The 18,319-nt window shown below is 34.3% G+C and overlaps 2 protein-coding genes across 4 annotated transcripts in view; both read right to left on the bottom strand.

Annotated features, from left to right (window-relative positions):
- The window catches only part of LOC105178217 (pyrophosphate--fructose 6-phosphate 1-phosphotransferase subunit alpha), an 8,743-nt gene extending 3,359 nt beyond the window's left edge, over positions 1–5,384 (bottom strand). Inside the window, exons 1-14 of the mRNA XM_011101642.2 lie at positions 5,160–5,384; positions 4,319–4,491; positions 4,040–4,152; positions 3,694–3,768; positions 3,499–3,612; positions 3,343–3,410; positions 3,039–3,122; positions 2,512–2,565; positions 2,128–2,208; positions 1,930–2,023; positions 1,777–1,850; positions 1,421–1,531; positions 1,287–1,331; positions 1,142–1,198 (exon numbers count right to left, since the gene is read on the bottom strand). Coding sequence (XP_011099944.1) covers positions 1,142–1,198; positions 1,287–1,331; positions 1,421–1,531; positions 1,777–1,850; positions 1,930–2,023; positions 2,128–2,208; positions 2,512–2,565; positions 3,039–3,122; positions 3,343–3,410; positions 3,499–3,612; positions 3,694–3,768; positions 4,040–4,152; positions 4,319–4,491; positions 5,160–5,249 — 1,233 coding nt within the window. The 5' untranslated portion in view covers positions 5,250–5,384. The remainder of the gene's footprint in view (positions 1–1,141; positions 1,199–1,286; positions 1,332–1,420; positions 1,532–1,776; positions 1,851–1,929; positions 2,024–2,127; positions 2,209–2,511; positions 2,566–3,038; positions 3,123–3,342; positions 3,411–3,498; positions 3,613–3,693; positions 3,769–4,039; positions 4,153–4,318; positions 4,492–5,159) is intronic.
- Positions 9,132–17,567, bottom strand: LOC105178204 (pentatricopeptide repeat-containing protein At1g25360). Of its 3 annotated transcripts, XM_020691975.1 has the most exons (7): positions 14,679–17,567; positions 14,127–14,209; positions 12,779–13,230; positions 12,418–12,541; positions 12,279–12,348; positions 10,154–10,771; positions 9,132–9,665 (listed from the first exon to the last, which is right to left on the bottom strand). In XM_020691975.1, exon 1 carries the CDS (start codon positions 17,260–17,262, stop codon positions 14,827–14,829), a length of 2,436 nt encoding a protein of 811 aa, XP_020547634.1. In that variant the 5' UTR covers positions 17,263–17,567; the 3' UTR covers positions 9,132–9,665; positions 10,154–10,771; positions 12,279–12,348; positions 12,418–12,541; positions 12,779–13,230; positions 14,127–14,209; positions 14,679–14,826. The 3 variants fall into 3 exon arrangements, with proteins under 3 accessions (XP_020547634.1, XP_020547633.1, XP_011099914.1); XM_020691974.1 differs by having other exon boundaries at positions 12,279–12,541; XM_011101612.2 differs by lacking the exons at positions 9,132–9,665; positions 10,154–10,771 and adding an exon at positions 11,651–11,801 and having other exon boundaries at positions 12,279–13,230.

Genomic DNA, 18,319 nt, shown 5'->3' with positions numbered 1-18,319 from the left:
GGGGGAGGGGTGATTGGGGAGGGGGTAGGTAGCGGGGGGGAGGGGGTAGTTTACGGTTTTTAAACTTTTTATACATATAATAATAATAATTTTTTAAATTTTGAATTCTTTATATATAATATAAGTTAAATAATTTATTGAATCCAGAACTTTCATTTTAAAATCTAACGATTAGGATTAATTGATTAAATGTGACAATCATTATTTAATAAAAAAAGATCTAACGGTCATCAAAATACAAATAATATATATTAAGTAAGGGTTTAACGATCATTTTGTGAAAAAATTGACACTGTTAGTTAGATTTTACGGAGTGGGCAATTGAGCTACGTTTAAGAAAACATAGAGGGGGCTTTTGCCTATTTTTAAAAGACAGGGGGGTACGGACTTTTAAAATACAGGGGGATTTTATGCATTTTAGCCTATATTTTATATAAATGTATATAATATACAAAAAATATTTTAAACAAGGTGTGTCCAAACCACTAAGACCAGAAACCCGCCTAGGACCTGATTAATGCTTCAAAACCCTCCCTAACTGGTCAGGATCCGGGTCTAACCCAGACCCATTGCCCTCCCTACAGGGTTAAAGTGTAGCATGCTGCGTCCTATTGGAGATCACTGGGCAGGAAAAACAAGCAATGTCGACGTATCAATTAGCTTTAAGATTCTCCACGAAAATTGATGGTTGAATTGAAGAAAGAATGTTACATTATTTTCTCTGCAGTATCTTGTAATCTGAGTCCAAAGCCCCTTGGTTTATGGATATTATTCATAATTAGATTAGCAGACTGGTGAAATAGGACATGACACAGGTAACCTAAGATTATGTCAGCACCTTCCTAAAGATATTTCAATTACCAAAACTTGAGGAAATTTCAATTTATTGTAATATTTTCTAAAGCCAAAAATGTAAACTAAGATTACTTCAGGAACTTTCTGAAGATATTACTGTATCAAGAAAAAGAAATAGCAAACTGAGCATATCAGATTTCTCCCAGGATAAAAGTCAATATAGGAAATAGCTTTAGCTTGATAGTGTGGAAGACAGCTTCGTACACTTCAATACTATGAAAGTATTTCTGAAAAAGAATGAGAGCAAAATTAACAATGACAATGGAGGAGTAGCAGAATAGCTCACCAATCGTTTGTTCATTTCTGCTTCCACGAGATGAGCTAGGAGCTTTTCTGTCTCAATCTGCCGAAGGTAAAAGAAAGAATTAACAAATAAATCAATTTGATAGCTTGTCTAGTCCGAACATAAGAGGTATATTTATTTTGAATACCTGAGACAGCTGTGCAGAGTCATCTGATTCTGGGTGGAGAAGGAGCTGTCACACAGTATTAACTTCATGGTAAGCAAGATAATGCAAAAAACTAAAAGCATCATAGTTAATGCAAAGAAATATATTCAGGTTACCTGTTTTCTTATGAATGGTGGCAGGAACTCAAACAACGCAGATGACCAAGGTGACAGTTGAGCTGATATGCTATCGGCAGAGACACCTTCTCTGAGCAACCGATGAATTTCCTGGAAGGAACACAATTTTGAAGAGGTGCAGAACCAAACTATTTCTTCAATATATCAAATGAGACTAAGACATAAGCAGAAAACGTTCCAGTTTCTTTTGAAAGAACCCAAGCTCTCGATGCCACTTTCTTAGGTTCAGGGAGGATAGTGGCACAAGGAGTTCATCTAAATTTATATTGTGGAGCCGGGGGTAATGGAGAAAGAGGAAAAAGTAGATGTGAAAGACAAACTTAAATCATGTATACCTGCAATAGAGCATAGACTTCAGGAATGCTTTCTATAAGGCCCTCTGGCAACAGGATGACACCATGGTGCTTGTCTGAAGCAAAAAAACTTGTTATAAAGCATATCTAGCTACATGATATAGTAACAATAGGAGTTCTCGATGTGTTCTATACCTTGCCCTGCTCTGGTTTGAACTGCATCACAAATTTGTTTTGTGATGTCAAAAAGTGTAAGCTTGGATGCAGCCACTTCTTCGGCAAGAATAACCTGCAACAACAACGAAAGCTTTTAAAGTATAAACACAATCTCATAAGGCTCCACCATTCTAAAACATTTTTTGAAATGAAATGATGCCAGAAATCAATGCATACCATATTGGGATGGGACTGGAGAGTGCACTCTAAAGCAACATGAGATGCCTTCCGACCCATGAGTCGGATAAAGTAATAATACTGCAATTAGAAAAGAAAAAAAGGGGTGGGGGTGTAAATGAGAAAGTACACAAATAAAAAAGAAACTCTGAATTCATCATGTTTTTAGAAATACAAAATGAAGTAGCGGGTAGCCAATTGGTGAATTCCAGACATTTTTAAGGACAAACTCATTCTAACTGAACAATGTTCAAAGTGTTCTTTATATGGTCAAAAGATCAACAGTGTCATCATTGGTAAATGAATCATGAAGAAATGCATGTATACTCCTGAAGGAAAACCCAAACGGCAAGGTGCAGAAGTACATGATAGGAATCACTTCACCTTCTCTGCCGACAGTGCATCAGTACAGACATTGCTAATCAACTGGGAATTAACCTGAAATAAGTAAAAGAAGCCCCTATATCATTTCATTTTTGTAAGAGAAGAAAGGCTATCTCCATATATGTCTTGACTGCTTTCAGTTTAATAAAATAATGTGACGGTAACCTATAGAGGCATAAAACCAATCCACCAGAGTCATGCTAAGAACAAAGATAAATGCGCATGGTGCCATTTGATAAAGGAAATTCTTTTCGATATGCTTGCTATAGTTACATCAGGTTAACACAATAAAATAATTCAAATCTATGTTTTGTGTGTCCCCTTGATAATGGAGCAAACAGTAAATGCCGACATAATACTAAAACCAAAAGCTCACATAATAATCACATCCCCTCGCATGCAATCACAAGTAGTCGAGAGAGGCAGAAGAGTAAAGAAATACGATAAACCAAACCAAATACTATTAATCAAGAAAGGGAAAGGAAAAACGATATATGTACAAGAAACGAGGAAGAGAAATCCTTTACCTTACATATTGTGTCAAAACCCACATTTGTCTCAACAAACTGGTTTTTAAGATCTCCATTTAAAGTAACAGGAATACCAACGACCTGCCGAAATTTATCAGACACTTTGTTTAGTAATAGTTTAAATGAACTAAATTTCAGGAAAATGAATAGAAGCATTATAGATTTCCAGGAATTAGCTATTCAACATTATTATAATTGTAGATATCATCAATTAAGATACTTTACATCAAGACACAGCAACCCAATAAAAGATAAAGCTGACAGCAATATGCACGATAGAACACCCTGTTATGTGATATACCTTTGTGGGGCACTTTCTTTCTGCAAAAGTTTCTGCAAGTTGGGCAGCATCTGTGTTTGATGTCACACCTTTGCAAGCAAATATAGGGCATGTCAGAAAACTCAAACTATATAATCCTAGATAATCATGAGCTCTAAAAGACAACCATTTTGATACCTCCAATTATAACAAGAGCATCCAACTTCAGCGTTGTGCACGCACTAAGTGCTGCATTGACTTGCTCCGTTGTTCTAATTTGATCTTTTGTCCGTCCAAGCAAATCATAACCACCTTCACAACATAAAACCCAATTGCTTTAATTTACGAAATTCATATATGAATATAGTATATATACATACAACCCACACCTACCTTGATTCTTGTAGGTCCGAAGAATGTCATCAGTAATCTCTAAAGTTTTTTGTGCAAATAAACCTTCAGAACCACCTGGTATGACATGAACAACTTCTTAGTATGCTAGTCTTCCCTAAAAGTAAGAGACAACTTGGGACTATGATTAACCAAAAACTTTTATAGCATGAAGCAATAAGGAAAGAAAACAATAACTAACCGCCAGAAGCAACAAAAACCACAGACTTCCACAAAAAAATAAAATAAAAATTAAAGATGGAATTCCACGTGGGATCACAACAGGGAACAAAACTCAACCCCAAAAGGTTTAAAGGCTAATGCCATAAATCTAAGGTAGACTCCTTACCCAAGAATCCAAGCAAAGTACTTTCGGGGTTATGAACTTTTAGAGCATCAAGAAGACCCCAAATAACATTATGTCCTCCAGGTGATTGTCTACCACAGAAAACGACTCCCACCCTAAGGAAAGAAAGTGAAGATGCAAAAATTATTAATTTAGTTAAGAGAAGCATAAACTGTCCAGCATAAAGAAGACACGGAAAAGTCATGTGCAAAGAGATTTTGATATCACAAAATCGGATCATTACATTAAGTAATGGAAATGCATCTCGAGTGGAATGTATACCTAACGGCAGGATACTCAGTAATTACTTGAGCATTAGGAACCTTAGCGGTCGCCCTCAGGAAATGTGCCAGAGGTTGACCATAAGTGTGAGGAAAAAACCTACTTATGGTGTGGGTGTCTGAGGGGTCAGGAGCTGTGGTTGCATCGCCAAACTCTACACTGACTGTAGTTCCCTGTTCAAGTCACAATAAAATGAAAGAAAATAAATGAGTTGGAAAGAATTAGAATATCCTTGATAATCGAGTTATTGGTACAAAATATTTACACATGTGTCTACCAATTCATAGCCTTGGAAATATTAAAGTAAAAGGCAACAATAATCATTTCTAATTCTTGTTCCTAGATGAACCAAGACTACAAACTTAAAAACCTTGAAAGAACAACTCAAAGCCTTCTCCTCCAGCCCAATAAATTCAACTTTTAACTCAACATATCTTAAACACTTGGACATTAAAAAGCCGCGGCTCCTAAACTCAAGATCCTTACTCCGCCGAATATTGTCTTTTCTTCACAAAAACAAAAGATATTCGATGATTAATTCAGCACAAAAGCAAGACAACGTTGCATCAGTGACGCTAAAAAACACAATACAAAGAAAAAAGAATGCGATACAATAAATCTGATATAATTCCCGGATGCCAGCATGCATGAAACTCAATACAATCACACTAGATTACTTCGTAGTTCGTACATATCTTGGTACAAACCAACAACTGAGGAAATCAATCCAACAGGAAAAGGGGAACTGATCAAAAGAACAAAGTATATAATGCAATATTAGCAATGGGATGGATTAAACATGCTCAAACAAAAGCAGAATAGAAAATGAAGAAATTGAGACCTGAAGGCAAGGGGGGAGTTGGGGTTGGTACTGAGAGCGGAGGTTTTGCAGATGAGAAAGTTCTCTTGCTACCCCGAAATCTGAATCCATCGCTCAATCAGATTTGCCAACTCTGAAACCTATTTTAAATGGATTGTCACTCTCACTCAACTTACTACTCAACACTTCACACACTGCCACTACCACTGCCACTGCCACTGCCACTGCCGCTCATCTCTCTTTAGAGAGAATATAGTATCGCTTATATATAGTATGGGAAGTGCCGTACCACAGGCTCATAGACCTCATTCTTCAGTTAATTGACTAATATGCCCTCTCTCCATGATTCACTAAAATACCCTATTTTTTGTCTATATTATATAAAAAAAAATCTATTTTTCACGCACAAATAGCGATTACTTACACTACGATATTTATTTTTTAAGTTATCAAAATTGTCTTATTTATTTTTAATCACTCCTACTCAAATTCTTCTTTTAATATATATTTGTACTAATATGAAAATTTTATTCACAAACATCAGTTTGTAAAATAGCAATAGCCAACTTTTTTGGGTCAATAATATCGTTAAATTAGTTTATTTTTAATATCGCTGATATTAACAAAAAAATTGAATGAAAATTGATATTTACTCTATATTAGCTTATTACTAACTTATAGCAGGTCAAACAATTTCTTTTTGAACTAAACTATCCTTGTAACGATGGAGATATACCACTGCATATGTATTAATGCGTGAAGATGTATGAGGGTAATTTAGTCATAAAATAATTTATTTGAGTTGTAATAAGTCAATTGGGGATAAATATAGATTTTTTTCCATCTTTTTGTTAATATCAGCAATTTTCGTGAATTTTGACTAACGGAGGGAGTTATTTGTTAGATGAAAACAAACCACATGGGTGTTAGGTGTAATTTCTCAAACCACTGGGGTCTAAATATAATTACACCAAATTTCAGGAGAGGAGAGTGTAATTATCCCTATATTTTATTCTTATTTATAATATATTTTAAAGCATAAACTATCACTTATTATATGCACATAGAGACAGTGTTCTACAACGGCCAGTATTGTTAATGTAATGTCATTTTCAATTGTCTTACTAATTAGAGATAATTATACTTTCCTCCATTAATATTTGTTGTAATTACACGTAAACATCAATGGTTTAAAAATTACATTTTAACACTCTGAAGTTTGCTTCCGTTTAATAAGTAAGTCCATTCGTTAGTTAAAATCACCGAATTTATTGATATTAAAAAAATTAAAAAAAATCTATATTTATCTCTAATTGACTTATTCCTGATTTATTGCAATCAAAGAAATTTTTTTATAATCAAATTATCCCATATGTCTTCACATGTTAATACATACGAGGATGTATATTTTCACTGTACGTTACAAGGATAGTTTAGTAGGAAAAAAATTATTTGACCCGCAATAAGTCCGTGATAAGTCAATCGATAGTAAATATCAATTTTTATTCAAATTTTTTGTTAATATAAGCAAATTCATTGAATTTTGATTAATGGAAGGATTTGTTAGACGAAAACAAAATCAAGAGTGCTAGATGTAATTTCTCAAATCACAGGGAGTCTACATATAATTATAGCAAACCTTAGGGGTGGAAAGTGTAATTATCTCTATTATTAGCTCTTGCATTGCACGGGCATATAATTTATTTAATATATTAGAATAATTGTTTAATTTTATTTGAATTAATTAAAAATTTATATATATTAAGATATTAACTGCATTGATATTTTATTTGTAATTAAAACCGGTGATAAAATTATTTTTTTGTTAGTTATTATATGAATTGTATAATTAAAAATATAGGTTAATTTGTTGTAACATTGTATTATACAGGAAGTTTTGTTTTTACTTTTAAATAATGATATATAACTAATAAAATAAATTAAAAAATGCATTCATATGTTAAATACAATAATCCAAGAATAAAAAAATAATAATAAAATCCTTGGCTAAATATGTGCTAAATGGTTCAAAATAAAAATATCACATCATATAAGTTTGTATAAATACCTTTTATTTAGATTAATATTCAAACTAAAACAATATAAATTGAACTACTTTAATCATATCATTTAAGTTGCAATCTACTCTTTTAAATTTACTTTGGCACAGTAAAATTTAAAATGAATAGCATCGAAATAATATATTAAACCATTAATATAAATTACAAAAACTATATATATATATATATATATATATATGAAAGAATAAATATAAATGAAATCTTAATAAACATTATCAATCCTATTAAATTGAAAATGCTTTTGAAAATTTTAAAATGAATGACGCCTAACTAATTAAGTTTATTGTAATATTAATCTCAGAGAATTGTTTTGAGATTGTACTTTTACGTATTTTTAATTTTTATCATAATATGATAGATGTGAATAATACTAATAAGTGCAACTTCTAATTAAATATATATTAATAAGAATCTTTTGAGTATTTATTTCTATGGTGCGGAGATATTTGTACCCTTATCTTTTTAATAATAAATAATTAGTTATAAGAACAAAATTTTATCAAAGAAGAAATTAGAGGTTAAAAAATAGCATAGACAATATTACAATAAGTAACTAAATGTAAACTCTAAATATAATAGACTTATTGTTGCTATTGAAATATAATTACTATAATTATTGGGTCATTGTTACACAATATAATTATTTTGGTTTATTAAATTTAGACTTTTTGCATAAAAAAATAACTAATAATCAGTATATCAATAAATTTTAAATTATTTATAAAGAAAAAAATAACAATAAAAAATAGCAACAGAATTTTTTTTTTTATGATATATAATATATGTCACTAAAATGAAACAAAGCCCTATAAAATCGAAAATAAACATTGATAAAAATTAAAAAGTATGGTTTTAGAAATAACTGTATATTAATATATTAGTCGTAAACTAAATTTTAATTGATCGTATAATTATATTTCACATCAAGTATGTTGCATATTTGGAATCAATTTAGTAATAATAAAATAATAAAGTAATAAATAGTTATGAGTTAATTATGTTGACGATAGAAATAGAAAAACTGATAAATAAGTAAATAAAAGAGCAATATAGTTTTTTTTAAGAATAAATTAAGATCAACAAAATTAAATTAAATTTAAGAATTAAAAATATAAACAAATAAAAGCACTAATTTCTATTAAATTGAAATTGCATATGAAAAATTAGTTATCGGGTGAATATTGATTTTTCAATATTAGAGACTCCCGTATTTTTAAAAATACAAGATACTATTGAATAAAAAATAAATAATACAAATTAAATTTAAATAATTTAATAGATCAAGAAATCACACTAAAAATATGATGAAATTAAAAATTGCAAATAATTATATTTTATGTAACAATATTTCAAAGTAAGAAGTTAATGGAAAATGTAAACAATATTTTGACAAAATTTAAAATTTGATAGTAAATTATAATTAGAATAGTTAAAGGATATTGCAATATAAGATAATACTAATAATATGGATATGTCTAATTAGATTAAACTTTTACAAACAATAGTTAATAAAGGATTAGCTTAAAATCATTTTGCATCAATGAATAAATATAAAAAAACATCAACATTTCACAAAAATAATATAACAAACATAAAATTAAGTTAAAAAACATCAAAATTTTAAATTAGATTTTCTTATAAATACAGGACTTCATTAATTTTATCTTAATATTGACTCTTTTATATATTATATTTTACTTGTGCATTAACTTGTTCCAATACAAAATTATAAAACATAATAATTAGTAAATACCAAAGACAAAAATCAATTTTAAGGAATTTTTTTTATTTAGTAGTATCAATTAAATTTAAAAAGTGAATTACAAGAAATAAACTAAATAGTTTCCTCATCAATTAAAACTTTTATTATCAATTTTTGAATATAATTGTATACTAATGATTCAATGATAGAAATATAAATAAATTTGTTGAGTTCAATATTCTTTTATAACTGATAAGTGATATATTCACTCCTAAAAAATATAATTCTAGACGTGCAATGCACGTGCTACTTGCTAATATTTTAAAAGTGTTTTTAGCTCAATTAGACTGTATCGGACAATTGAAAGGAATAACAAAGAATCAAGCCAAGAAAAGAAGCGAGAACAGGCCCAGAGATCATGAATAGATGACTCTAATACCATGCTCAGATTTGGTTATGGAGAAATCCAAGTGCTTTGGAGATGCAAAACTGCTTCTTCGGACATAGGAAAGTGCTCCTATGTTTTCTCAAGCACGACTTCTTCTATACTTGAGACAAAATGAAGCTGGAACCTTCAACACTGTCTTGAGCTTGAAATGTCCCAAAGCCACTTGACTGAAGCTGTTGATGCTCAACACTTGTGGTTTATCATAGGTGTTGTGCACATACACATGTCATCGGCCCAACACCACTATCTATATTAGCGCATGCATTCTATGCAGGTAGCTCAGCAAACCAGAGTCTCTGCCAACACAACAGAAATTTGGAAAAATGATGGTGTTGTTTTTAACGACACAAATATCAAATGACTAGCAAACATGCAATGATTACGGAAACATTTGAAACTCATCTACAAATTTCAAGAACAAGAATGATGGTTTCTCCAATACACAAGTCAAAACACCATATCAAACATTGAAATTTATGTAACTGACTAATTCAAGCCTCAAAAATCACTCATGTTGAAGATCATTTGAGCATTTTCTTGGACAAGACTTGCTCTATCCTCCTAGAAAAGGTGTCCATTCTCAAGCCTTTTGGCAACCATGTGATTGGAGAAGAGACTGCAGCTTCAAACAATTGACGCCGCTCAATTAACATGGGTATATAGGCTTCTCTAGTAAAACTATTTAACATATTGACAAACATTTATAAAGTAGACTAATACATAAATTGTATATGTGCAAGGAACAAACAGAACAGGGAAAACAATTATGAAGATTGATGCTTACATGAAGATCCAGTCATCACAGTTTTGCTCAGCATCGCACATCGTCTTCAACTATCCTCTTCCATATTTGCTGCCTCCTTGACATCCACAGTGATGCTATACTCCTGATCACACCCTAGATAAGAATCACAAATAAAATACAGTATGTATGTCTTCTTCAGAGTATGGTCCTCATCAATATACAGTTTCTTCAGCATGAAATATTCATGATGAAGAATATATATGCCATCATTATCCTCAACAATGATCCAAAACGGCTCCACATACCCATGGACCTTGCATCCCAATGGAAATCAGGGGTAATGGTCAGTTCAACCCTCAAAACAGAGTGAGTTATCGGTCGAACGTGTGCGCTCAGGTTTAGCTTTGGGAACTGATGAATAAATTTATGGAGTGTTCACCAATCTCCTGTGAAGAGAGACCATAGTATCTTTCCCAGACCAGATCTTTCTTTTCCAACTTCATCAGAATTTCATTTGGAATACCATGGAATTGGCGAAGTGGTGTCTGCGCGCTCCACATCCTCTTGCCTGTCATTTTGCATAGTTTCAAAGTCTTCTCTGGCCCATCCCCTTTTCAGAACTATCTCAAACAGAGCATGAATTAGACGTCCGGCACTCTGCAACGAATTGCACAGATATCAAAAATTGAAAAAATGGAAAATTCAAATAGAGAAATGTGATGTGAGAAACCTGAGTAATAAAAACCATGTCAGATGTTAATGACAGTCAGGCTTCAACTGTGAAACATACGTTTGAAGTAAAACATTAATTTTCGCACTAGGTTCCTCTAGACTCTCTTTGATTGGTATTGGAACACAGTCTAAAATCTTGGCTAGTTCCATCTTCTCATCCTGTCTCACAGTTACATATTTGAACTCTTCACTAAGGGAGAACAGACGACAAAGCTCGATATCACCCACCATTGGCTTCAAATGCTCTATGTTTATATTGTCCCGTGAGTTATATAGTATTAGCTGGCAATGCAGCCCAAGTCAGTGACCAGGAAATATTCACTTTTCCCATCATACTTCACCAGGTTATTCTTGGGAAAATTATTTAATTAATGCCAAAAACAATACAGAAAGGGGGTGTTTTCAAAAGTTTTAGAGAAATACGCTTTTAAAAAACAAACAAAAAAAAAAAAGCAGGGACAGTTTGTAGGCTGTTGCAGCTTTGTCATGCAATTGCTGCATGCATGCAGCAAATGTTATTAGAGCCAAACCCGCTGGCTCTAATAACAGTTTTTTCAAGGGTCACCCCTATTCAAGGACCACAATATAACTTGAATAGGGGTGAGCCTTGAAAAAACTGTTGTTAGAGCCAGCGGTTTTGGCTCTAATAACAATTGTGGCATGCATGCAGCAATTGCATGAATTGTCATGCAATTGTCGATACGTCACAGCCAATAGCTAATCTATCGGCTCTGGAAAAGCTGCATTTTTTTTATTTATCGGTCAGAATCGATATTAAACATATCTGTTCTGAACAAGCATTTGTTTTTTTTTTTTTTCTTAAACAAAGAACCATTGTCTCCTATTTCTGTAAAAAATTTGAAAACACCCCCTTTTTGTAATTTTTTTTTTCTTTTTGCATTAACTAAATAATTTTCCCGTTATTGTTATCCAATACTGTAGCAGCTGAATGGATCTGAAATAGCATAACAAGATAAGTTATTCAACAGAAAAACTGATAGGTTACAAATCCACTTGGGAATAAAATATTGAGAATTCTTAAAGTAAATCAAATCAAACCATGTAGCATTCAGAGATGAAGAGAACTTTGATCTTCTTATTTTTGTTCTTACTTTCTGTGTTTTCAGGTTTATTTCAGGGGGGGTCTAGGGTCGAGGCGGGTATAAAGCAGTGCAAGAAAATCACCAAATAGAGCAATCCCCTCCCCCCACCATCCCAAAGAAAGGGGAAAAAAAAGAAAAGAAAATGAGAGAGCAAAATGAAGATTAAGTCTCTTACTACAAGTGAAATACAACTATCCAATCAATTCTTAATGTTAGTGTGTTTTGTCACCAAATCAGTGGACTCATGATACAACAGAACCAACCTTAACACAGAGCTAAAGAGGGATTGACAAAATCTTAAGAATAAACAAATCATATATAATGCTTACCAGATCAACTCTTCTTTCCTCCAAAGTTTCGTCTCGTATTTGCACGCTTCCTTAGAATTCTGCACAGTTCCTAGGACGATTTCTGCATTTAACTGATCAGCCAATTTCAAGATACACAAAGGGGCTTACTGGAACTCACCAGAGAGAGTGTGTGTGTGCAGACTTTGGAAGAGTGGGAGACAGTTGAATGTTGTGGAGTGTGAGAAAAAAACACTGCTTAAACCAAACTTGGGAGTTTGCCCTCTCTTCCTATGAAAAAGAATCTTAAACAAATAGACAAGTTAGTACAAGTTCAAGCAAGCATATACAGACAAGGCTGGTTGCTTACTGGTTTTTACTATTTTTAATAGGTGGAGACTTATGCAATTATCATGTCAAGGCTGGTGATAATGCCAGAGCAACTAATGCTCTGTCTAGGCCAAATATTTTGTTATGAACACTTTTAGCACCACCGGGAATTCCACATCATGAGTTGACTTATTTGGCTATGGAAAAAGTACCTTGTGCTGTTTACTTTTTGCGCTCTTCCACAGGTACCCTTTGAACTGATATAAAACATACAATCACATGTACATAGGAATGAGAAGTACTAGCAATCACAAGTGTATAACACAATCTATCAACTGCAGAGATATGAAATGTTATACCACTGAATTACTCAACACGGAATACCACGTGCACATCTTTAAAAAAGAAGTCAACCTCACTTTCATTTCATGTTCAAAAAGACAATATATTTTGAAAACTTTCAAATTTCATGTGAGTATATAAATACAAACCTTTCACAGGTAAAAGATACGAGTACAAGTCACAATTATGACATATTTGTCAACATCAGTTAAACAGTTCAGCACCTAAGTTTCATGCATAAATCAAGGATATGAAGAGGGAAAAAATGTGAATTAGGGAAAAGTTCCTTTGGCCATGATCCATGGTACAACACCATTGCAGCCTGCAAAATAACAAAGCACAAATTAGGTAAAAGTTTCTTTCAAAAGAGACTAATTATACAGTTTGTGTTATTATGGATATTAGCTTGCATCTTGCTCATTGCAATACTTGTATTATTCTGATATGAAGTTGCATCAAAATTGGAAAGCCCAAGTTTCTACCTAAATCAAATAGATGTACAAAATAGGCTAGATTTACATAGTTCAGCAGACCAATAAGTTTGGTCAAGTTGTTTACATAAGTTCTAGAATCCAGTATGTTGTGGAAATGTCAAGAACTGACAAATTGGCAGCTGAACAAATTTCATATTATTATCAAAGGTTATTTTCAAATGTGTGAAGTATTAAAGAATTACATTATATACTTACGAGATAAATGTCGATCTTGAAATTTATGCAGAAAGATATCATACCTACTGTAACTAACGAACTTATTCATGGTAGGTGGAAAGGCAAATAAGTTTATAACTAGTGTCAGTTATATGATTTCAGGGTTGATTCCTACAAGAGCAGGCAAGCATTAAAATCCTCTTCCATTGTAACAAAATTTCTCTCTCATTGAATTCTGAAATAATTTTATTTGGTGATGATGTAAGGCTAGTTACGTACTCTCTGGAGTAGGAAAATGAAAGGTCGCTTAAACAAGTCATTTTCACATAAAATACATTTCATAAACACATAATAATGCAAAGTTCCATTAACTAGAAATTCTAGACAATGTTCTGGTTCTGCAAGAAAAGAATAGAGTCTGTCTCAATCTGAAGATGGATAACCAAAAAATAAAATATATATGAATAACTTAAACTAAAAGTCATGGATTAGTAAGTCAATGATCTGCTCATTCGAAATTAAAAAATCAGAAAAGAAATATATTCATATATTTGGAAGATAGACTAACTCTGGATGAACGAGGAGCTGTAACTAATTTGTGATGCTGCATATTCTGGCTGCACCAGAAGAATATAAAGTTTCTTTCTCAATCTGGAGAGAGAGCATAATTAGTGACAATATAAAACTTGTTTCCACTAGATGTAAAATTAAGTAAATAACAATGTAAAACTATAAGCATTAGTCACGATTTATGCTCATTCCTCATCATATTTACTCTGAGTTACATTTACACAAACAGCCGTCAGAGAAACTAATACATAAACGTAGGACACCTGACCACAATTATTATTCTTGATGAACATTGGACTGTGATATAACAAAGCAATAATTTAACACAACTGAAGACTAAGGTGTACTAAATTGCCTTTTTTAATGAGAAATTAAATATATTTTCTATGGGCTTTTTCTCTATTTTTATTTCTTTTTTGGTTGTGAGTGTGGATGGGGTCGTGTGGGGCCCGCGGGCGATGCAGACATTTTTTTTCCTTTATTGATTCACTTCATTAGGAGACAGCAGTTGGGAAAGAGGAAAAACTCAAAGAAAGCTAGACAAAATTACCTTCAGCCATTTCTGTAAGTTGAGCATGTCTCATTGGTGGGCTCCACATGGCAGCTCCAGTATTCCAGACAGAGGAAGACCGTAAGGACAAGAATGATAATTGGAACCATGACAATTTGTCCACTTATAATTACCACATCATCTTCAATCACCAGTAATTACCACAAGAGCATTCACCATCCTTGAAATGATGAAACCTCTTTCCATCTCTCACAATAATCTCTCTAGCCTCTGCTTTGGACATGAACTTGATTGCATTGTGACAGTCCCCACAAATACGTAGGTTCTTGAAGATCCTAATGGTGGCGCCACGAGGAAGTTTAAGGAGTCCATATACAACTGCCAGCTTCTCACTATGAGTAGACAAGGCATGTTCTTTCTGTTCCGACTCCATATCATGCAGGACATACTTAGTGTCCGGAACATATCCCAATTTCCTTAACTTGAGTACCAACTCCTTCAGATAACTGTAAACTGCTTGCACCTCAGGGTGCACTGTGTCATCAACTAAAAATACGTGCACCTTATTTTCAACCTCAAGCCAACTACAACCAGGCTCTTTCTTCACACCTCGATCCCTCATAAATTTTCGAACCATTGCCACTTCACCCCATCGGCCTGCAGAGGCGAACATATTTGCCAAAAGTATATAGGTGCCATCATGTTGCGGAATCATCTCAAAGAGTTGTTCAGCAGCATACACCCCTAAATCCATGTCACCATGAAGCCGACAGCCAGCAAGTAAAGCTTCCCAAATTGGTGCTCCAGGCTGGAAAGGCATAGTCTGAGTCACATTTTTGGCTTCCATCAATTTTCCAGCTCGACACAACAAATCAATTAACCGCGCATAATGATCTTCACCAGGAGTTATGCCATATACTTTCTCCATAGAATTGAAATAATTTTGTCCTTCTTCAACTAAACCTGCATGACTACATGCAGAGAGGACTGTGAGGAATGTAATGCGGTCAGGCAATATCTGTTCTTCCAACATATATTCAAAATGTTCTAGCGCTTCGGCACCATGTCCATGTTGTCCAAAGGCTGCTATCATAGCATTCCAAGACACAGAATCCAGACAAGGCATGGTAAGAAACACATTGCGCGCAGCATCAAGGACACCGCATCTAGAATACATTGTTATTAGGGCATTTCCAGCAGAAAGGCTTGAATCAAAACCAAGCCGGATAAGCTGAGCATGGAGTTGGCGCCCTTGTTCCAAAGCTGCAAGTACAGCACAAGAGGTAATGGCTCCTGAAAATGCATAGTCACATGGTTCCAACCCAGATGACTTCATCTTGTTGAAAAACTTCAAAGCCTCTTCACCTAACCCATGTTGGGCCAATCCTGATATCATAACCGTCCAAGATAACATGTTCTTCTCAGACATCTGATCAAAAATGGATCTTGCCTCATGAATTCTCCCGGCACTAACATAAGCTGATAAAATTGCATTCCAAGAAATAAGATCCTTAGTGCAAATTGAGTCAAAAATACTTCTTGCTTGGTCAATTTTACCACATTTCCAATACAATGTAATCAAAGCATTATTCACAGAAATCATGAAATCCCGAGCAGGTTTTGCCTCTGTCCGCAGGATGTACGCATGAACTTGCTTGCCATGAAGAAACAACTCAGCATCAGCACAGGCGCTGAGGACATTGGTATAGGTAAAATCATCATGCTTAATCCCCAAAGAGTGCATCTTTCTGAACATTTCAAACACCGCGAACACCATACCCTTCTGCACATACCCAGAAATCATAGCATTCCATGCCACCACCAACTTTTCATCCATCCCGTCAAAAACTTCCCTAGCAGCATCGAGATCTTCATTTTTCACATACCCCGTGATGATTGTCGTCCATGATAATTCATCCTTTTCCAGCATCTCATCAAATAACTCCCTTGCCGAAGCCATCAGTGAAGAAGACGAGGAAAATGGCGATAATGCGCACTTGACATAAAGTGATATGAGCGCGTTCACCACTGAGGTAATTGATGCAGCCCCTGACTTGACCACAGCACAGTGTAGCTGCTGACAATGCCTCTCGTGATCAGCTACAAGTGCCAAAGCACCAAGTACGCTTGTATATGTAAAATTATCAGGTCTGAAACCCTTTTGCCTCATTTCATTGAAGAGTCGAATAGCTGCATGGCCATCGTTGTTATGGGAATAGCAAGTAATCATAGAATTATAACAAACAGTATCACGAATTCTTAGTGGAGTCTTGTCAAAAATCTCTCTAGCCATCTTGGGCTTCCCGGAAGCAGAGTAAGCAGCAATTAAAGTGGTTCTTGCAACCACATCTGGTTGGGGGATTTCATCAAACAGTCTTTTTGCATAGTTAAAGTTGGAGGATTTGCAGTAAAAATCAATCAGGCGGTTAAGTATGTGGCCACGTGGGATGAACCCAGAAGCAATCATGTGGGCGTGAACGGCAGGGGCGAGAGCGTAGACAGGGGGGCCGCGCTGGAAGCAGAGCTGAAGCTTGGCGGCATATTGGTTGGCCGTTGCGCTGATATCCGCCGTTCTCCGGAAGTACTGATGCGAGTAGAAGGAATTGGGGGCCGCATTCTTCATATTGGCAACGGCGGGACATGGGAATATTAAATTGAAGTAGGCCTTGCCAATGGGTAGTGTAGGGCAAGGCCAAATACTGTACTCTAGAAAAATACTCAAAGCCAGACCCAATGGTCCAAGATCCGAATCTATTTTGAGTGTTTATTGAATCTGCTAAGAAGAGATATTCAAACTTCAGCTCAGATAAAATGACAGAAAGATAACCTATCATCCTTAAATCATTGTTCAAACACAGTAAGAATAAGTCCTCGTGCAAAACTGCAATATTATGCTCAGACCCTTTCTCCCTCAACACACTCAAATCATTACTGTCACATACTTATATAGTGCTTAAGTTTAAGCTAAGCATAATTGATGAATTATCTCACAGTAGCATTCACCAAAACTAAGTATTATAAATATTTAAATTGCCGATGATTTTATTACAGTTACATCCGTTACCAATAATATTATCATTACCCCTCAAACTGTAATAAAAATTTCACTACAACTGACTAGGTTTTAGTGTAATCATCACCAGATACTACTAACACAGACAACATACTACAACTATGCGAAATCAATTAAGTCATTTGCAGGAACACAAGTGCCTCCTTCACATGTCCATAGGAGGAATGCCCTTTTCACTTTACTCTACTTGATCCGGCTCGATTTGTGGGACCTCGATTAACGACTGTGATCCATCCACGTCACCTCCCAAAATTTGTGATAGGGCTTGAGGATAAAACTAGTAGGTCAAATTAGTCGGGTTCGTCCCCGATGAAAACCCTCCGACGCCCAAATTAGATAAAGGTCGAGAGGAAAATGTGCGATGCCACATTAACAATTAAGTGCGATAGATGTCCATTACCTCAATTTGATCAGGCTTAGAGTATTTATAAGGTTCCACTGGGTACTGTAAATCAATACGTGTCATGATCCGAGTTTTCCTCACTCCAATCGTACGGTGTTCAATCATCCACCTATCTGGGTCGAATTGCAGGGCGGGTCCAGGTGACCCAAACCCCAATAATATTCGCGGATCCTTGGTGAAATGACCCTCATGCCCTTAATAAAG

Source organism: Sesamum indicum, linkage group LG2 (assembly GCF_000512975.1).
Source record: "Sesamum indicum cultivar Zhongzhi No. 13 linkage group LG2, S_indicum_v1.0, whole genome shotgun sequence".
Taxonomy (NCBI): Eukaryota; Viridiplantae; Streptophyta; class Magnoliopsida; order Lamiales; family Pedaliaceae; genus Sesamum; species Sesamum indicum.
The sequence above is the reverse complement of the archived record's forward strand: the minus strand, read 5'-3'. Positions and strand labels throughout refer to the sequence as shown.